This window comes from Alnus glutinosa, chromosome 9 (genome assembly GCF_958979055.1).
Source record: "Alnus glutinosa chromosome 9, dhAlnGlut1.1, whole genome shotgun sequence".
In the NCBI taxonomy this organism is placed as follows: domain Eukaryota; kingdom Viridiplantae; phylum Streptophyta; class Magnoliopsida; order Fagales; family Betulaceae; genus Alnus; species Alnus glutinosa.
In genome coordinates this window covers 28389131-28410903 of record NC_084894.1, presented here as the reverse complement: position 1 = coordinate 28410903, position 21773 = coordinate 28389131, and the positions used below count along the sequence as shown (strand labels likewise).

The 21773-nt window shown below is 36.1% G+C and overlaps 2 protein-coding genes and 1 long non-coding RNA gene across 4 annotated transcripts; 1 reads left to right on the top strand and 2 right to left on the bottom strand.

The window, feature by feature from the left end:
- Window positions 1-4732: 4732 nt before the first annotated feature.
- On the top strand, window positions 4733-7895 carry LOC133878253 (EPIDERMAL PATTERNING FACTOR-like protein 6). Its single transcript, XM_062316783.1, has 3 exons — window positions 4733-5414; window positions 5631-5674; window positions 7493-7895. Exons 1-3 carry the CDS (start codon window positions 5282-5284, stop codon window positions 7736-7738), a joined length of 423 nt encoding a protein of 140 aa, XP_062172767.1. The 5' UTR covers window positions 4733-5281; the 3' UTR covers window positions 7739-7895.
- A 1786-nt stretch (window positions 7896-9681) lies between these two features.
- LOC133878674 (uncharacterized) lies at window positions 9682-12772 on the bottom strand. 2 transcript variants are annotated; one of them, XR_009901951.1, is made up of 4 exons: window positions 12448-12772; window positions 12267-12335; window positions 9975-10117; window positions 9682-9805 (listed from the first exon to the last, which is right to left on the bottom strand). It is a non-coding gene; the product is annotated as an uncharacterized LOC133878674 (long non-coding RNA). The 2 variants fall into 2 exon arrangements; XR_009901950.1 differs by having other exon boundaries at window positions 9975-10114.
- A 1483-nt stretch (window positions 12773-14255) lies between these two features.
- On the bottom strand, window positions 14256-20690 carry LOC133876958 (uncharacterized). The gene is made up of 5 exons (XM_062315178.1): window positions 20440-20690; window positions 20191-20346; window positions 18439-18589; window positions 15196-15638; window positions 14256-15072 (listed from the first exon to the last, which is right to left on the bottom strand). Exons 1-5 carry the CDS (start codon window positions 20688-20690, stop codon window positions 14256-14258), a joined length of 1818 nt encoding a protein of 605 aa, XP_062171162.1.
- Window positions 20691-21773: the final 1083 nt, after the last annotated feature.

The following is a 21773-nucleotide window of genomic DNA, read 5'->3' as shown; positions in this document are numbered from 1 at the left end:
GTGGTATATGAAAAGACGGAAATAGTACCTCCGTGTAATTTCCCGTCCAAAACTAACGTCCACCCACTGCATTTTCTGTCATGTTGTTATCTGGATGTTGTCGGAAACGATGTGTAAAGAATTGGGTTCTAGACTTCAAATTTTTAGGTACCCAATGACGTAGGTCAACATTAGTTTTGGACGGAAAATCAAACGGATGTACCATTTCCGTCTTTTCGTATACCACAGGTACCAAATTTGATAAAAAGTGAAACTGATGGGACAAAAAATAAAAGTCGTAAAGCACAGAAGGCAAATATATATTTAACCCTAAATATAATAACAAGAACATGATAAGGAATTTTCAAAAATTTTGACATTCATCTAAAATTTCAACTAAAATATTATTGTAAAATTCCCTACATTATTATCCGACATGTACGTACGTACGTGCCACAGGCCCACAAGATATATTCCAAAATCCAAAAGGTAGGTTAAATCATGGAGAGGTTTTGAAAAATTTATCTACTTGTTGGGTTACAAGAAATCAAATTCCGTGCATGGGTGATCCAAGACTAAACAAATAATTTCTTCAACAGTATATATGGTGCTATATTTTTTAAATAACGTGAAATTTTTTTAACAAGTTTATAGGTCGTGTCAAAATTGCAAGCCTTAAATATTGTTACGTGTCGTTTCGAGTCATATATATAAGATTATATATAGGCTAATATTAATTCAGCTTATTTAATTAAACGGGTCAAATTTTTTAACCCTAATCGTTAATTTTCTGTTGAATTTGAATAAAATTTACAGTTTAGGGTTAGCCAGGCCAGCAATATTCACACAAATGCGCATGCTCCCCCACCTGACTGCAGCGTCTACTGGCAAGATTCTATCCCTCAACGTACGTTATAACATAACAGTGACATCTTTATGTAAACTTTGCTACCAAGTAACATCTCCCCTGTGCCCTAATTAAGTTCATCTACCTTGTTTGTTACTTGCTGGTAATTGTTGATATGTTAAGTATATACGTACATTAATTGTTGAAAGATTCTCATCTCTTTCATCGTCTGTGAAAGAAAGTTTTTCTTTTTGGAAATAAAAATCACTCTACGAAATATTGCCAACATCTCAAAATACTTTCATTTTGTAAGTCCAATATTTTGAGATGAGAATCTTTCTCCATACAAGAGTATGATCAAATTGAGAAATGAATCATTGATATGATTTGGGACATTAACACCGGTCAATTGGCTAATTGTATTTGGCTTGCATATGATAGAACCCTAAACTTGTTTTGGGCATGCATGGCGTTTACTTTTAAAAGTGATTCCCATTGTATTATTAATGTATTGACCTTACGCGGTAATAGAAGTGTCATGTCAACTAATAATGCACGAACCCTCTCTTTTTGTAGATCGCCACCATCAGGCAACCACCACGCGGGGATGGTCGTGACCACTAGATCTATTGCAAAACTAATCAAGTACTTTGTGCTAAATCGAAGAACAAGTTGGTTGTGACCACCAAATCTCGCTCATCAGGGTGGCCAACTTCCCGTTTTCCCTCAAGAGGTTGGTTAGCTACTCATGAAAGTCGTAGGGAGTTAGTGGTTGCCCGGCCACTCCTCAATTACAATTTTTTTTTTTTTTTTGCTTTCTTTTTGTAGGGTTACATGACATCCTTGATCTACATGAACAACTACTTTAATTTAGTGGCCGACATGGCAATCGCATTGCCACCTCAATTAGTGAAGACCTTGCAGTAAAATAATAAGTAATTTAGCTAATTAACATTTTTCATAATACAATATAATGGACCCTCTTGATTCAAAATGAGTCCGAGAAGATTTAGAAAGGGAGTTGTGCAACTTGTTTCACATTTTTTTTTCTACTCGTTATCTTTCATATTCATTTCCATTAGCCTTCAATTTCCTCTATTTAAAGAGAGCTTCCCCTATCATGGCTGCAAAATTTCCAGTTCCAACCATTTTCTACGACCGTTGTAGATAAAATTCCACCCAAAGTAGTCCCATCTGTCAAACTCAGAAAAATAGACTACAGCCAGCTTTATGCAAAGCTGAATAATTGAGAAGAGGTCTGTCAGAGAGAGAGGATAGTTAGTTGGCTTCACATTTCCCATAAGCCAGCTTGGTAATGGTGGGGGCAACGGTCAATTTGATGTTGGGAACAGGAACATATATTTCTATATATTTGTTTTAAAGAACCATGGGAGACAGCAAGGGCACTCTTGTTGTTAATTGGAAGAGAAGTAAAAAGGCATTGAAGGCCTCTCAATGAGAACAAAGGCATGGGAACAAAGGTTGTCCAGAGAGCTTTCCTTTTCTCCACATCCACATCCATGTCTGATGTCTCCATCGCCAAAGCCCCCACGCTCGCAACAATTTATTCACATTCGCTACTGTTAACACAAAATGGCAAGAGAATAAAACGTGCACTCGATCTCATCTTTCAAAACCTCGCCTGAAGATGTCGCCTTCTCTCTCCCCATCGGTCACAATCCTACAGGCTAACCTATACCAACTCTCTTTTCTCACCCCACAACTAGTTGTCAACATAATTGAGTAGTCTGACCCGTTTAATTAAACGAGTTGAGTTATAATTCACATATATAGTATTATATACATACCTTAACACGATTCAAATCTGACATGCGACATTTAAGACCGTTAATTTTATGTTCAATATATATATATATATAAGAAAAAAATTAGAATCGGGGCCCTGATTCCGTCCGTGAGCTTCATCATGTGCTATGGCAGCAGTTGCATATCAATTATCATCATGCTTATCCCAAATTACCAGCATGTTTGTTTGGAAGCTGCAACAGCAAGAGACTAGCAACCTGCACAATTTGCTGTAACTTTGGCTTGGTCGGATAATGAAATGAACTGAAATCAAAACAAAATAGAGATGGCCAACATTTGACTTATTCTTGGAACTTTAGCAAAGAAATTCACCCCGTAAAAAGTAAATTGATAAATGTGGATTTTGAGTAAATTTTCGCTGAGTTTATATATATATATATATATATATATATATATATAATAACAATTTAAGCACATCGCTCAACACAGATAATATCCGAAATATAAGGAGGAGTTTTCTCCAAAAAAACAACATTGCTACCCCCTAAGGTATAGTGCTTCTTTAGCAAGCATGTGAGCCGCCCCATTTAACTTACGATTAACATGCTGAACCTGTCACTTGTACAGACCATTGAGTATTTTTTGAGTGTCCCGAATGAGATAACTATATTTGGGGGTAATTACCTTTTTCCCCCATCAACTACCAGTCATTATCAACATGGCCCCATGAACTGACACATCGACCAAAAGAGAGCATTCAACTACCAACTTTACATACTTTGCCCCCTTCCGTCAGTTTAATTCATAAAAAGACTTAAATACCCTAACTCAAATTCAAAAATGACATAAATGCCCTCAACTTTTTTAAACATATTAATTTTAATATTTTTTTTATTAATTACTGTTGGAGGACATTTTGGTCTTTAAACCAAAATTAACGCCCAAAAATAGAATATTCCGTCCAAGTTAACGGGATTCCCTGACGGAGGGGGGCAAAGTATGTAAAGTTGGTAGTTGGATGCTCTCTTTTGGTCGATGTGTCAGTTTATGAAGACATGTTGACAATGACTGATAGTTGATGAGAAAAAGGTAATTACCCCCTTATTTACTTCTATTTGACCTGTTATTTTTCAGTGCTTGCACTATTTAAAAAGCATTATCTTCTAAAATTACCTTAAAAAATTTCAATTCACCGCTGAACGTGGCTGCCTGAATGCAGCCATGCGTTGGGACAATATTTGTCCACACCTCCTTGCCTATGGAATCTATATATAACTCGATGATGATCAGGAGGAGACAGGAGAGAGAACCATTTGATCGGTCCCTTAAATGTTTCCGTCCTATTCCCACAAGTGTCGGAGATCAACGGGTACTACTGCGATGTGATGCTAACACGTGTTTTGCAGGGGGCTATTTTAGTAACCTTCATAGGTTCGTTCTCTCTCCTTAAATTACCACGATACCCTCAGCCTCAGGGACAAGGTCCGATGCTGCAGATTTCTCCTATGAAATTACTCCAACACTGCCAACTCATAAGCATTAAGCACCAGTTTATATTATTAACTTATAACTAATCTGAAATTAAATGTATGGGTTAGATTTCTTCACAAATTTTACGTCCAAATTAGGTTGGAAGATCTTCTTCAAACACAATATTCACACATTTTTAATTCTCACAAATCCTAAAGACAAATATTAATTTAATAAAATGAAATAAAAAATTTAGAAAGTGACTAGATAATAATAAAAAGAATATTGACCTCAAACATCGGGAGTAAAAATTGCTAATAATTTGTGCAGTACATTGTGAAAGAGTCGATATGAGATCCTTCTCACTTGTCTAAATAAATTTTGAACTGTCAGACCATTTACTTGACAATCTCTCGTGAAACTCTGTCCCAATTATTAAAAATGCTTATACCAAACATGGAGCTCAAGACTTACAATTATAAAGAGAATGAGAGTGACCCCAAATCACAAAGATGCGAAAATTGAACCACAAAATAACAGACCAGGAAGTGACAGTTAAACCTAATCATAGAAACAGTAGTAGATAAATTTCACCAACAAAAAAATAAATAAATAAATAATAAAGATACAAAAATTGAACCACAAAATAACAAACAAGGAAGAGACAGTCAAAAATTAAGGATGAAGGATTAAAAACAAAAGAAGAAGAAGAAGGAAAAAGTGGGCTGCAAGGGGTGGCTGAAGAGAACAGAACTCGGGTCATCTTTGTATTTCTCAGTCAGGGAATGGTAGAAAGACAGAGAGAAGAAAGCCTGCAAGAGAATCCAAGACCCAAACATGGTAAAGCTTAAGAAACGACGACGATCCGCATAGATTCACCTTCTTTTTACTCCCTATCTCTCTCTCTCTGCAACACTTTCTCTGCCACACTCATCTCAAGTAGCCGTACCATCCACCCACTCTTTCCCACCTCCACCTCCACAACCACCCCCACCATTCACACATCCCAAAAATTCACAGAGATCTACACACAGAGAGAGTGATCTGAGACACAAGGCCTGTGAATCTTTGATGTTATAGGTATTGGTTTTTGGATGACAGCTGCATGGAACGTGGGAAATACAAGTCCAACATAATTATTGCTCATCCATAGCTTGTAAAATCCAATATCAAAGACTCACAGAAGAGAGAAACAGAGTGCCTCTGTTCTTCTTGTTCATGGAGTGGCAGAGAAGAAGACCAAGGTCCATAAACAACCCATACCCACCTATTCTTTACTGTCTCTCCATCTTCTTCTTCTCATTTTGTGCGCTGTTCAGCAGCATCAGCTCCAGCAGACCTACATGCCAAGGTAACCAATTCACTCATTTTCTCTTTTGGGTTCATGATATTCATTCATTCTCTCATTTTTCATGAAGTTCCTCCTCCCCACCTCTTAATTCCGTATATCAAGCATCTTCCATGAATTTATAAGAAACCCATTATTTATAATCATCTAAATTTATTAAATTCTCACCAAAATCTTTAGCTAACCCTCATCATCATCATCTTTCACTTTCCTACGCAGGCAGCACGTGTCCTTTGTCTGCAAAGGCTGATGTACATTTTCAGGTAAGTTGGCCCTTTATGTTTTGTACCAAAACCAGTGGTTATAAAAATTTTCATGAATCATATATGTAACTGACCTTCAAGAACACGGTACATTGATTACCATTATATATAGTTTGTCCTATCAAAGTAGCCTAGACTGTCTAGTCTTCTAAAAAGCTTGAATCCACAGTGTACAAGTTTGCTGCTTGTTTAGTCCAACCCAAGTAAAACAGAAAAGAGAGACTACTCTTCACCCCCACAGAATTCTCTCCATTCCACCATTTTTTATTAGGGATAATTAGACCAATGGTCTCTGGGGTTGGCCTAAATTACGAATCAGTCCATGTGGTACTATAATTACAAATCACTCCCTAAACCCGTTTTCCATCCACCAAGTAAACAAAGTTTGTTAGTAGATTACAATACAAATTATATTTAGAGGTTGTCTCACTATTTATATGACGTGGAAAACTAACGGATTCTATTAACTTGGTGGACGAAAAACGAGTTTAGAGAGTAATTCGTAATTATAATTTACCACAAAGACCCTCCATAAACTTTTTGTACCACAAGGAGTAATTTGTAATTTAGACTAATCTCAGGGACCAATGGTGCAATTATCCATTTTTATTAAGTACCATGAACTGACAAGTGTTATGATTTGGCCCTTCAAACTGCTAATCTGTTATTATTTAGCCTATTTTGTTAGTCTTGACCGTTATATTAGATGAAAAATAAAATTTGACCAAAATGTTTCCAAAAACACCTTTATTTTGACCATTGAAAACCCAAAATTACCCTTTTTTATTTATTAATTAGTAAAAAACCAACAAAGGTTAATTTTGGTTTTTCAATGGTCAAAATAAGGGTATTTTCGAAACATTTTGGTCAAATTTTATTTTTCACCCAACATAACGATCAAGACTGACGGATTTGGCTAATTTGAAACAAATTAGTAGTTTCAAGGGTTAAAGCATGACATTTGTCAATTCATTGTGCTTTATCAAAAATGGTTGTTAGTTGAGGGGACTAAATTATATTTAACCCAATTTATTTTATAGTCATGATTTAAAGTTGGTGCAGTAAACGATGTACATGATGTTATATTATTTAAATTTTTTACAAGATGTGTCAATATTAACATCATATACACAGTTATATACACAAATTTTTTCTATTTAATTTGAAATGTATAGGATTTTGTTTCTTTATAATACTAATTTCACACCGACAGATGTATTGTGTTTTAAGTAACTTGAAAAAATTGAAAAGAAACCTACCTAAAACGCGTTACATGAACCGACACTAAAATTAGTGTAAAGAGTTGCATTATTACTCCAAACAAATATATGGTACTAAAATGCACCAAAATAGGTGCAGAGCTAAGCCTAGAAACGCTGCATCCTGAATTGTCCGATCCTTGGAATTATCCCACCATAATTAAGTAGCCACCAAGAGGGGTGGTCCTTTAACCATGGCCCAACCCTGAGAAAAGTCACAGACCTATTAGGTTCAGCTAAACGTTCATCACAAATCGTGCACGTTAGAACTAGCGAAGAAGAAACTCCGTAGTAGTTTTTGGCTTTTTGCACAGAAGTCTCGGTAACTTGCGGCTGCTGTTCTCAGCACTTTAACCGGAATCCGTGTTTATTATATATATTGAGTTGTATTCTTGTTAACGTGTGCTCGGGGGGCGCACGTTAGCGTGATGGCTGTACGGAATGGAGACGTGGCATTGAGTCATTGTGCGCATGTTAGAGTATTGTATTACAGAAGTTGTATATGCGTATGATTATTAGCTCTAATTATAATAAATGGGTCTAATTAAGTTTTGAACAGGAATTTGAGAAGAGAAGGGAGGAAGAGAGCATGGTGTCCATAGGCAGGAAAGAAACCTCAATGAGCTTGGCAATGAGGATTTTGAGTGGGCCCGGTTCGTCACCTCCACGATGTACGTCGAAGTGTGGCAAGTGCACGCCGTGCAACCCGGTCCATGTGCCGGTGCCACCTGGGACCCCGGTGACCACCGAGTATTATCCCGAAGCCTGGAGATGCAAGTGTGGCAACAAGCTGTATATGCCATGATATTTATATGCTTAATTTATTGTGGTTGCAATGAGAAATACTCATGTCAATTAGCTAGTTTAATGAAAACTACTAATGAGAACAGAGATATATGGAGGACTTCGATTTGTGTAAAGAATATTATATATCGACACTAATCGAGATCATGCCTATGAAATTTCATGTGTTAATCACTCTTTACATAAAGTAATTTTGGACCATCAACTGATTTTGAGGGTAATTTTTCTCCACCTTTCTTTGTTCTTGTGTCTGATATGCTTGTTTCACTTGTTTGGGGAAAATAAAATTGCTTTTAGCTTTTGCGCTTTGGTTCTTAATGCCAGCCACAAGGAAAATGCTTATGATCATTTATGAACTGACATCTTAATTTATAATTAGTGAAATAATTAAAACTATATGGTTGACAAGTTAGTCATTGTAACTATTTCAGCATTTATAAACTGTCACCCTAGTTCGTAAAGAATCTGGTAATAAAAGTTGTAGTATCCCTAGCACCAGTCCAGCCACAATCAAATTCAGCTGTTAAATATGTGGTTAGCACGATAAGTACCGCATAGACTTATAAACTGACGTAACAGTCTTCGGCATTATTTGAAGAACCTTATATTTTATTTTTGATGAATCATATTTTATTATAAAAGAATCTTAGCATGCATCATTTTGCTTTCTTTTAAGATGTCAAATAGCTTGAATTCTTTTTAGTCTTTTTTTTTTAAAAGACCAGCTATCATCTTGTCCAGGGTGGTGATTTGAAAATCTGCCATCTCCCCTTTGCTCAGTTCTTGCTTTAATCTTCCAATCTCTTCCAAGTGGTCACAGCACTGCTTTGATGAGGTATCCTCTTCAAGTTTCTCATCGGTCTCTAGCTTTCTGGATGCACCTGAGGTCTCTTCAGCTTGGAGAGCTCTCTTCTTGGATGATATTTGGCTAAGGGAATCATCATGTGCCATTTTACGGACATACAGACTAGCAATTAAGCCTGTGGTGAGCTTAAGTTTGACGAGTTTCTGGCATAAATGCAGAGTACTAATGCTACCCCTAGTGCCTCAATACACTATGAATTGCCCCTTCATGACAATAATCTCATCATTTTATGTAACAGGAATAAACATCAGCTGTTACTGGTACAGAAACTCTAGTTCTCAAAATGTAAAAACCAACAGACGATACGGATGCCAGGCAGGTAGTACAGTAAGATGAAAGAATCATATCAACCAAACACACCTTTCTTGGCCGCCCGTGAGAGTTTCATATGCTTGATGTGCCTCTATTGGATTCTGAAATATGGCAAACGCAGAATATTTGCCTCCTTGCACTTTCTTAGATTGGAACATCAGTTACACCACGGGGTGCCGAGGGAGGGGGGGCGGATGCTCAAACAAGGGCCAAAGGTAGATACTACTTAAATACTTGCAAACACCCCCACCTCCCAACAAAGAGAGAAAATGGTATTCAAAAGCGAAACTTAACTATCTTGTGCATGAGTATTTGGCAGAAGCACGTAAATCAGGTTGAATCTAAATGGCAACCAGAGAGTTCCACGTTTGCCAGGAACAGGTCATCAAATCTCAGTGGAATTTTTCTTCTTTTTTTGTCATTCCATCAAATGGAGGCAGCTTTCTACATAATCTACTGACAAAATATATGATTAAGCAGCTTGTGTTTAGATTAGCATGTCCCCATCCATCATTCATAAACAACATGATCAACTGATTTGAGGCTAAACAATCCATTAACATCCCAACCAGCAGCATGGTTCAATGGCTTGGAATATCAAATAGATTTTTGTGAGTACGCCAAAAGAATTCAAATGGATGGTAATAGGTAATCCCATGGCCTCAAACATGCTCACACGTAGGTAATAGGTAATCCCATCTCCATCAGGATCTATCATATAATGCCTCCGAACATACACATAAAACACACATCTCCCTGGAATCATAAGCTCAATATAGATCTTATAAAAGAAAGAAAAGACACCAACAGGATATACTCAACCTTTAGTTCAATTGTAAAATCCCAGGAAGGACTTCATGTAATTCTTCAGTAGGTACATTGTTTGGTATTCTGTGGAGAAGTAGCTTTGCCATTTCAGATTCAGGTACCTATAGATAATTTAAAAGGTACACAGAGAATAGTTTCTTTCTCTTTTTCTTTTTTTTCCATGGAAAAAGACAGGTACACATGGGATTACTATTGCAAAAAGAGATTAAACACAAACCAAATTAATTAATACCTGTAAATTGCAATCCAAAACACAAACTCTCACCAAAGCTTCAGTGCCATCTTCACAGAGAACCATCTCATTATCACAGCAAGCGCCACATTTGAGCTCATAACCTTGGATTTTCTACTGAGCTTTGTAACCACCCATTCCTGCTTCAACATTTCCCACCAAGTTCAGGAATCCAAGCTTACAGATGAAATTGGCAGCAACATTCTTCCCCCGTCGCATGAAATTATTAATATAAATGAGCACCAAGGGTTACAATTTATTTTGTTTGTGTATTCATCCAAATGAGGTAGACCTAACACCTTATTTAATTACTACCACCAAATCCAAATTTAATACAGCCACAAGGGGTCAAACACCAAAAGCTCTTCTGAGGGACTCAATAGAAATGCTACAAGGGGCTTTTGGTCATATGAGCTTACACTACCTTTTCTTGACAATCAATTACCACAATAGCTAACTCTACACTAGAGTGCACAAACATTAGCAATCATTTAGTTCATACTTGCTCCCTAAGCTAATAAACAATAAGCTGCCTACATTTAGCAAAAAGGAATGTACCAGTAGTAGATTTAGCAACTGAGACAATGTAAACAAGGTAATAGTCAAATATCGATGTGAGACCCCCGAAAAGTTAAGTTTCACATTGGATAGGTGGATTGTGATGGTGCTTCATGGGTGTCGAGTCCCACATTAGTTCCTTACTAGGTGAGTCTGGGCTTTATAAATGGTTTGAAGAAGCTCCAATTGTAACTTGATTTGCCCTTTTAGAGTAATAATGCAAATGTGAACAACGTTTTCTTTGAGTTGTAACAAATTGTATTAAAAACCTTGTAACATCATATGGTGTTTGGGCACTACTGTGTGATGTGGGCCTTAATGAAGATGTCAGGGATTTGAATTGGGGAGATTGTGACACCCTGAAAAGTTAAGTTTCACATTGGGTGGATGGATTGTGATGATGGTACATGAGTGTCAAATCCCAAATTGATTTCTTATTAGGTGAGATTGCACTTTATAAATGATTCTAGGGAGTTCCAATTGTAACTTGACTAATTCTTTAGAAGTATATCGCACAGAGACGGAGCTATATGGTGGCTTGGGGAGGGGGGGCCATGTTTTCCCTAAGAAAAAAATTAAAAATTAAAAATTTACCCTTAAATTTTTTATTTTTTTAGTTTTGCCCCCCCAAATCCCAAATGCTAGTTCCGCCCCCTATGCAAATGCATAACACTTTCTTTAGGTTATGACAATCAATGTCTAGAGAAAGCCCACAGATACACTTCTTAGGTTGTGAGAGTTGTCTAGCCAAAGAATATCTATAAAATATAAATAAATACCTTAAACTACAAAAATGTTACAAACCATTCTGTTGGGTATACTCTGGGGCAAAATCAAGAAACAAAATGAAATCTATGAGGTATTTCCAAGTGAGGATAGGATGAGAGGAAGATGTCTAAAAGCAAAACTGACCAACAGTAGCTAGGAGTGGCTCAGTTCAATTTAAAGGTGTGACAATAAGAGAAAGGTCATAATAATGTGATTCAATGTGTTGAGACTAGGAAAAGATTTGGCGGTTCATCAAAATATACAAATCTATAAAGAGAAAGATGACAAAATAGGACTTATGTTGTGTTAGATTGAACAATCATTTAATGAACCTACAATAAGCTTGAAAAATATTGAACATTGTGAAAAGTGAACATGTGCTAAATCAACGCAACAAGCAAGAAGTACATATAGAAATAGCCTCTGCAATGCCATTGTCACAAGTTATAAAGATATACCATACAGAATATAAAAATATGGTTTTTATATATACAAAGAAAAAAACAAAACGAAAAGAATGCAAGAAATAATTAGCATTCCAGCAATTTGATGAAAAATTAAGCCTTAACACTCAATAAATTCGAGAGCGCACTGTCAACAACATAATGAGGGCATAATAGCAAACTTAAAACCAACAGAACTTAGTTAATAGTCACAAGGGCACAAGTCAAGCAGATAATATGCCGATACTATTATGTTTAAGTAGGGAACGACTTTCAATATGCTTTGAAATGGAGATAATAGTTACAACCATTTTATTCAGTATCAGAATCATAAAATTACACTGAATTAAGGGTTGGTTGACAAAATCAAGCGAAAAGCTAACCCTCAAGCCATAAGCAAAACACGAGTAGTCAGACACAAATAACTGAAGAAGAAACTAATGATAATATGAACCAGACAAAGTGCTCTATTGCAACTAAAACCCCAACCCAGCAAATGCTTCAAGTGATACCCAAACCATACCTGCTCGGGGATTTCATCATCTGGGGAATTCTTTGTAAATTGCTCCACCATGTCCCGCTTAACATGGCACTGCATCATTTTAGCAAAAAACTGAGAACAAGGAAAAACATATAAAAGTCCCCAAGTGGTAAAGAAAATATATATATCCCCAATGAAAACTCTCCGCAAACAGTGGAATTACCTTCAAATCATCCTCTTTAGCAAATGTCTTGAGAAAAGCAGCCAACGCATGATTTGATCGACCTCCTTGTTGGGTCACTCAAGCAAGCTCCGAGCTTTTTGTCGTGAACATTCAAAAACTCCTTCCAGTCTCCTTTCGTACCCTTCACTCCATGTTTCTGGGCCAACTTCACCATCTCAACAAGTACCTATTCTCACATTCATACTATTATTAACATCCCATATAAACAATTCATAGACTCGTCCCAGTGTTTGTTATGCGTGTGCAGCACTAGCAAATACATGAACATGGTCCCAAATACATGTTTTTCTCCGAAACAAAATGGCAAGTGATGCCCGAAAATAGAGAGGTGGGGGTTTTACTTTTTCTTTTTCCTTTTAAGAATACCATCGACACAATTAGTAATTTTAGAACACATAGATAATCGGATGGTAATTTGAAGGGTATAAGTACTTTATCCTAAAAATAAAGAAAAAATATAAAATTTGTTCGTGTGGTTAATTTAATTTACAAATCGCTCCATATGATATAAAAATTAATTCAAAGATCTCTGTCGTAAGCGAAAATAACAATTTACTCCCTGAAGTCAATTTTCGTCTACTAACTTAACAGACTCAATAAAAGAGCAATACATGTTAATCTTTAATAATAAAAAAAACTAAATATAATAAAAATTCCAATATATAAAACTATAATAATAATAATAATAATAATAAGATGATGGGGTGGCCCCAATCTTTTTTTCTATTTTTTAAGTTTTATATATTTATATATTTTTTTTTATTAAAATCGACACGTCTCGTATTTTTATTGAATCTTACGAAACAATCAAACAGATTCGATTAAATTAATGGACAAAAATTGACTTACTGTTTTAAAAAAGGAACCAAACCCAAGTAGGCCTTATTGGGCTTTTGAATGCGCTTGTGAGATGGTCAGCGGTGGTTGAAATGTGTGTAAATGTTTTGGGCCCCTGAAGAGGAAAAGAAGTAAAGAACGATGATCTTTTTGATAACCCATTAATCTCCCCTCTAATGGTTGATTGCCGTACTAAATTTACCAAAAGATGACTTGTCTATTGTTGTATATTTTGATATCATCATTGCAGTATTGGTCTCAATTCACCATGCACATGGACTTATATATATATATATATATATATATATATATATATATATATATATATATATATATATATATATATATGTTATTTCTGCTTAATTAGATTGTTTGATTATTTTACAATACACCCAATGGCTTCTATAGGGGTATTCTTGAACTCTGAAATTATTGTTTTGATTATGTTATAATATTCTGGCATGTTTATTACAGTTTCTAACAACATTCAAGTGTTCAAGAGATAATCTTTTGACCTGATCTGCAAGAGCAATTGCAGATTGAATGAGGTTATCATATATTACTTTTTTACGAGTTAGATAGAACTGATAAATGATAAAAGAAAAGGCAAAGAATTTGACTATTATGAGCAATTTTCATTCTCTAGTAGAATATGTAGAATATAATTTTGCACTGTAGTGTGAATAGTAAATTAGTTTTTCTGTCTATTCACTATTTACATTTCAAATAGTTTTTTACTATTTTTTTTTTTTTTAATGAACTAAACATTTATAAACCAAACACACCAAAAGTACACTCCAAAAAATTATGGAAGAAAAAGTCAACTAGTTAGGAACATACCTCCTAACTAAGACCAACAAAACACACAAAATCAAGGACAAAACCCCTCAAACAACAGCAAAACAGCAAGACAAATTGTTGTACCAAACAAAGAAACAACCCCAAGAAAACTAATAATCTAAGAGTCCCTGTAGATTCCAATTATAAGCAAGAGCAAGATTCTTTGTAACACTTTGCTTTGATCCCTTTGCCAGGAGCCTAGACCCAACTTGCCTTTTGACTTGGCTCACTATATCTTCCTCTGTTCTAGGAGTGTTGCCATGCAGAAGGGCATTTCTCTGCCACCATAGGTGATATACAACTGCTGCAAGGCTTAGCCTGCAAGCAGTAGCTTTTAAGCTTGTACCTTGCAAATCTTTGACAAACCACCGAATCACCTCTTCCCAATCTACAGAAGGGTTTGGAATTAGACAAATAGACATCAATGCCCGCCAAATCTGTCTACTAAAATTACAATCAAAGAAGAGATGTCCCCAGCTTTCGTTGCAGCCATAGCAAAACATACACACACTAGGACCAAAGAAACCCCAAGAACACATCTTCTCCTTTATAACTAGAGCATCCCTTAGAGCCAACCATAGGATAAAAGCATGCCTAGGAATAGCTTGGGAAAACCACACCACTTTGTGCCACTCCATAGAAGGAAGTTTTACCCTAAGTTGATCCCAAGTTTCTGCACAAGAGTAGACTCCTTTGCTGCTTTTCCAAACAGGAAGATCATCTCCACCAATAACAACCTCCGACAGCCTGCTTTGAATCTCTACAAGGTTGTCCGAACGAGCACTTGGCCAATACCATTCACCATTCCTAATAATGGAAGATAGCTTAGGACCAATATCTCTACCAGCATCATAAACAGTTCGGAAACCATACCGATCAAGAAGATACCCTGCTGGATGCCAAGAATCAAACCATAGGAAAATTTCCCTGCCATCCCCAACTTTGAAACTAAGAAAGTCTTAAGCATCACCCCTAAGATTCAATATCTTCTTCCAACTCCAATAGCAAGTGTGGGGAATAGGAATCTGCCAAAAACTTCTCCCTTTCAACCACACTTCTTCCACCCAAGCAACCCAAAGAGAGCCAGCCCTAGCAAATAAATTCCAGATATGAATCATCACAGAAGCTTTGTTCCAAACCTCAAGCCTCTTGATGCCCAGCCCCCCTTCCTTCTTAGGGACACAGATTTTATCCCAAGAAACCTTTGCTTTAGCCTTAACATCCGAGCCACACCAAAGAAATCTATTAAGCTTCTGCTCTAAAAGATGAATAATCTTTTTAGGCAGCACAAAAACCCGGGTCCAGAACACCTGCAAGCTACAAAGAACAGAAGAGATAAGCTTAAGTCTTCCTGCAAATGTAAGATGCTTGGATAACCATGAATCAATGCGAGCAGAAATTCTGGAAACAATCACTTCACAGTCAGCTGCAGACAATCTCTTAAAGATGAGGGGAACCCCCAAGTATCTAACCGGGAGATGACCTTCACTAATCTACAGAAAATTCATCAACTTCCCCTTTTCTGCATCAGTAATTCTAGCACAGAAAATATTACTCTTAGCCGGATTAGCCCTTAGACCCAAAAGGCTTTCAAACTCAATCAATACATCCTTAATAACCCTAACAGAATTAAGGGTAGCAGCTAGGGTTGTAAATGAGCCGGTCCGAGTCGAGCTTTGGCAATCCCGAACCGAATCGTTTTAAGGAAAATTTAAACGAGTCGATCCCAAGCTCGAGCCGGGCTTAAGGACCTTTGTTTGGGATCGACTCGTTGGGGTAAGACCTTAACTCGGGACTGAGCTCGGGACTATTAAGGCAGTCCTCACGAGTCGATTCGAGTGCTCGACTCGCTCGACTCGACTCGAGCTCGGATCAAACCCAAAAAGTTTTTCTAGGTTCGATCCGAGCCCGAGCCCGAGCTTCGGGTTCAGGGCTCGGCCTGTCGAGCCCTAATTGGGTAGCTCGGCCCAATTAGGGCTCGTTTAGATCAATAATAATTGGAGAAAAAAAAATTGAAATTTGAAGTCTGCAATTTACAAACTTGAATAAAGATTCATCTAAAGGCTAAAGTTAATAAGCTATAAATCAAAAAATGAAACAAGTTGTATCTACCTGCAACTTAAAGTACAAGTTTACAAATTACAACATACAAACTACAAAAAGATTAGATTTACATAGTCTGAGACTCTGAAAGATATCAAATTTTACCCAAATACGAAGAGATTAAAATTAAAAAGATTACAAGTCTACAACTCTGCAAGACAACTGAAATTACAGCACAACTGCAGCCTGCAAAATGTTGAAACCAATCTGAGTTGCCACTTGCCAAATGTCACAGGATCACACTGAACTAAGACAAAAAAAAAAAAAAAAAAAAAAAATTGTTAAACTATTTTTACTCCCTTGCATATTTAATCAAAGTTTTGTTTACCTTGATAAACATGTCAAGGGAGATTTATCATTTAAGATTTGTCTAGACAGACTATACATACTAACTGCAACTTCTCCAACATAAAGGGTATCAAATACAAAGAGATCAGGTTTACATGAAAGATGAGTAATTCTCATTCGAGTGAAAGACTAAAAGACAACTTAAATTAAGACATATTAACAATTTAAAAATGAAAAGTTAAAAATAATCTGAATTGCCACTGCCAAATGCCACAAAACCACACTGCACTAAGACATTATTGGGATAAAATAAATTGCATAACAGATTTCAGATTCCCACATTTCAATCTTATTATTAGTGCATATCTTAGGACACTTGGTAATGTGACTTGCATACAAAAGATTCCCACTTGCCTCCTATGCTTGTGATTCTCTTGAATTACGCGCATAAGAGGCAAATGGGAATCTCTTGGCATACAAATCCCATCACCAAAGGTCTATGGCTCAAGTATTTAGGTTTTTAAGGTTTTAGGGCTTTAGAATTATAAGTAACAGTTCAAGATTATAGGAAAATGAGAATCTATTAGGGTTAGTGTTTAAGAATTAAGATTATAGATTCATAGAATTTGGACTACAACTATTAAAGAGAATTCTAGATTCTAGGGTTGTTAACTAAACAATCTAACCTCAAGCAAAGCATCATAGATTACAGATTTTTAACTAAGCAAAGTATAACAAAGAACATGGCAGATTGTGTTTTATTAACTAAAAAATAAACATGGCAGAATATGGAGCATTATAGATTACAGATTTCTAACTAAGCTAAGCATCACAAAGAACATGGCAGATTGTTCTATTAACTAAAAAATAAACATGGCAGAATATGGAGCATCATAGATTACAGATTTCTAACTAAGCAAAGCATCACAAATAACATGGCAGATTGTTCTATTAACTAAAAAATAAACATAGCAGAATATGGAGCATCATAGTTACAGATTTCTAATTAAGCAAAGCATAACAAATAATATGACAGATTGTGTTCTATTAACTCAAAAATAAATATGGCAGAATATGGGATATGACAGATGAAAGAAAACTTTAGAAACCAAAGAAAAGCTTAATTAAAAACCAAAGAAAAGCATATCATAATTTTTTAAATAACTCAGTTACTCAAACAAAGAGTGATGTTCACCACTTCTCCTAAATGGCCAAAATACAAAGAGATCAAATTCACAATGCCACGTGTGACTTGCCAAATGCCACTGCTTACAAGACCACACTGCACTAAGACAAAAAGAATTGTTAACAATTTTTACTCCCTTGCATATTTAACCAAAGTTTTGTTTACCTTGATAAACATGTAAAGGGAGATTTATCATTTAAGATTTGTCTAGACAGACTATACATATCATTATATCAATTAAGAGTTAAGACATACCTCATGACTTGAGTCATGCCAACTTTTCCAGCAAAAAGGGACAAAGGGTATATTAGCTCAGGTTAAACAGATTATCCAACTGGAAGTAGTTCAAGTTTCCAACAGTTCAAGTTTAAACAGATATATGGCCAACAATTCATATTACCTACTTAACAAAAAATAAACATATATAAAGTTAATAACCTCCGAATATCTGAATCAAATCCAAGAAGAAGGTGGCAATTCAACTTCAATCAGTTTCTACAAAAAGAAGCACAAAGACAGGTAATAAAGTTAGTTCATACCTAAACAATAATCAGTGATAAACACATGTAATTTCATGCAATTTATGTGCTTAAAATGCCACTTACAGTTTCAGAAGTTTTTTTCTTGAGACCATGGAGTGCTCTCACCCAATCGGATCCACACAATAGCATTTGAACGGTTTCAGTTTTCAAGGATACTCATTGTGGATCAATTACCCTACCACCTGCACTGAATGAAGATTCAGAAGCAACTGTGGTGATGGGTATGGCTAGAATGTCCTTTACCATCTTAGACAAAATTCGGTACTTCAAGGCATTGAGCTTCCACCATCCAAAAGCATCGAATTCGTTATCAATATCTTCACCACTGTTGATGTGGTCGTTTTGTTTACCAAAATATATCAATAATAAAATTACCACTCACAATAGTACGAATCCTTGTTGGATAGGGCTATATTGAGGGTGTCGAACCTCAAAGACTGCGTAGGAATTGCTATCAAGCTTTTCAAGATTAAATATAACTTAATTTAAAATATGTTTGATTTGATTTTGTTTTCTAAAAATAAATGCATAAAAGTAAAAGACATAAATTTAAAGATAGTAGGGATGAGATAAAGAATAGGGAATTGATTTCACCACTCACCGTATAACAATGATCAATCGTAAATTAAAAATGAAAATTCATATTATGCAAGATATAGGGCTCGTCTCACTCGAGTAGTTAAGAAATTACCTCTAAAGAATAAGTATAATCCATCTTCGGTTGGTACGGACCGTCCACCTAACCATTAAGATGCGGTACGACTCGTCTTCTCTAGGCATGGACTAGCTACGTCTTTACTAGGATATATACATAATCAATGGAATAGTATAACCCATCTTCGGTTGGCATGAACTGTCTACCTAAATTACACTAAACTAGGGTGTAGTACAATCCGTCTTCCCTAAGCATGGTCTATCTAATCCTCTTGATCATATATCAATTAAAACCGTTGTATAACAATCAGTCACATAATCACAGAAATATGAAGGATTGAGTTCAATCAATATAAAAGACTTTCTAAGACAAGATAAGAAATTCATAATGATTGAATATAAACATTAAAATCAAATCTCACAGTTATACAACCATCATGCATAGAGAAAATCTCAAACTAAAATACAATTAAACCATTGTTACTTGGAAAGGGCTACATCAACACCCTATTAGGAATTTAGCAGCTCATCGTAGTGTTGGGATGGCCTCCTGCCATGTTCTTCTCTTCTTCAACTTGTTAGGCCTTCAAGAAGAATTTTCTGTCTAAATTTAAGTACAAGCCCAAGCACAAGCACACCTTCTCTTGAAGCTTAGGGGTCTATTTATAGGGAGCACACAAGTCCTACAAGCCCTTGGAATTCTAAAAAAATCGTCTATTGAGTCTTCTTGTCCAAGTAGAAGATTGAAACTTCAATCCAAGTAGGAAAAGGATTCCAAATTCGGCAAGAATTGCGGTCTTTTATTGCAAGGAAATTTTAGTATAGTAAACGTTCGAATTAGAGAAAAGCTATTTCTGACATATTTGTTGAATATTTTATTAGCTTTCCAACGCCACCAATTTCATTGCAATCCAATATCTGATGCAAAAGTTATAATCTAAACACTGAGACATATGCAGAATCCAAATTTGAATCCAATCCGATTTTGACTCTTAGTGGAGAAATTCCGATTTAATCATTCACTTGATTTGATTAAACTTAACCACATCATATAGGTATTCTATTATGATTGGTTAAGCTTAAACATATCTTCTAGGTCTTCTCAAAGTGTGCTTTAAGCCCAAAATTAATGGAATTAATTGCATCTTTATTTAAAACCTGAAAACATTAAAACAACACAAAATCAAACAAATAACAATGCTAAGGAATTAACATATGCAAGTTAAGGGCACATTCAGCGCTTATCAACTGTCATTCTTATTGCCTACGTACACATCCTCTTCAAGATAGATATCTAAATCTGATTTAAGAGGCCGAATGACATCAATAGTTCTAACATGATCCTGATACATTGATCGAGCTGTGGAAACTCTACTGACACATGGTGTAGAAACACTTTGTGAAACAACTGCAGCCTGCTCAGCAGCACTGTGTTTCAAAATAGCAAAATTATGGGCAGTGACGTACACTTCAAACAACTCATGCAGAACGACCAGCACATTCTATATATGTTGGGGATACTCAAAATCAGGGTAAATAAAAGGAAAACAGAAATTGATCAACTTCATCTTGTATCTCGGATCCAAGACAGCAGCTATGGACTTCAACAAATTGCATTCCCCCCAATACTTCTCAAATTTCTGAGTCATTTTTCCTGCCATTGATCTAATGTAGTCATGCCTATCAACACAGTTCAACTGCAGAATTTCCTTCATTCTCCATACCTCAAGTAGAAACAGATTTGAGGTAGGATAATCACTTCCCGATACCATGTTTGTAACTTCATTAAAAACCGACAAAACCTGGTTTACATTCTCCACCTTCTCCCACTATTCCGAACTCAAAACCCACTGAAATGCTTGATCAACTTGGTGATATCTTGGGAACACTTCTTTGAACCCTACTGCAGTGGCCAGCATCAAGTAGGTGTTGTTCCAACGTGTGGGTACGTCTAAAACCAGTTTCTTAGATGGCAAATGCAAACGTTGAGCTATTCCACTAAACTCTTTCAACCTTCCCTCCGAAGCAACCACATACTTTATTCTCTGCCTAACAGAATTAACAATGTCTCCAATTTCAGAAAGCCTTGCTTGTACCAACAAATTTGTCACATGTGCACAACATCGCACATGGAATAACCGACCCCCAACAGCCAACTCATTCCTCAACTCAAAATCATCTTTAATGATTCTGATGGCAGAATCATTTGCTCTTGCATTATCAACTGTTATTGTTAATACCTTATCTTCAATGCCACATTCTATAAAACACTTCCTAAGGGCATCAGCAATGACAACACCACTATGAGGAGGAGGTACGTTAAAAAAGTTTAAAATTCTCTTTTGGAGGAACCAATCCGAATCTACATAATGGCAAGTAACAACCATATATGACACCCTTTGCGAAGATGTCCACATATCAGTTGTTATGTTTACCTTCTCAACCCCACCAAGCATTGCTTTAATCTTTTTCTTCTCACTAAGGTATGTAGACATGCAATCACTTTTCACAGTTGCACGACTAATCTTTTTCCAATGGGGCGTGCATGCCTTCATAAACTTGTTAAAAAGATCATGTTCCATCATGTTAAAAGGGTACTCGTGGAACAGCACCATGTGGGATGCAAGTTCCCTAACTTTCTTCTCACTCCAAGAAAAATTTGTCAACGTAGCCCCCCACCTAGCTGACTGTGATCATAGGTCAGAATCTTTTGCTTACTGTTGGACGCCACATACTTCACACATACTACCAAATGCCTACCAAGTGTTGAGGTAGAACTAGATTTGGAAACAACAAACAACCTCTTGCACCAATTACACTGAGATTTTTTTACACCTAACACTTCAATTTGGGAG

Excerpts from the sequence above, each read along its gene's own strand:
- LOC133878253 (XM_062316783.1), top strand. The coding sequence starts at position 5,282 with ATGGAGTGGCAGAGAAGAAGACCAAGGTCCATAAACAACCCATACCCA. Across the intron at positions 5,415-5,630 it reads CAGCAGACCTACATGCCAAG|GCAGCACGTGTCCTTTGTCT; the intron begins GTAACCAATTCA and ends TTTCCTACGCAG. Across the intron at positions 5,675-7,492 it reads AGGCTGATGTACATTTTCAG|GAATTTGAGAAGAGAAGGGA; the intron begins GTAAGTTGGCCC and ends AGTTTTGAACAG.
- LOC133876958 (XM_062315178.1), bottom strand. The coding sequence starts at position 20,690 with ATGGTATCGGGAAGTGATTATCCTACCTCAAATCTGTTTCTACTTGAG. Across the intron at positions 20,347-20,439 it reads TTTATTTACCCTGATTTTGA|TGCTGCTGAGCAGGCTGCAG; the intron begins GTATCCCCAACA and ends TTTGAAACACAG. Across the intron at positions 18,590-20,190 it reads ATCTATCTTGAAGAGGATGT|TGGTGAAGATATTGATAACG; the intron begins GTACGTAGGCAA and ends CCACATCAACAG.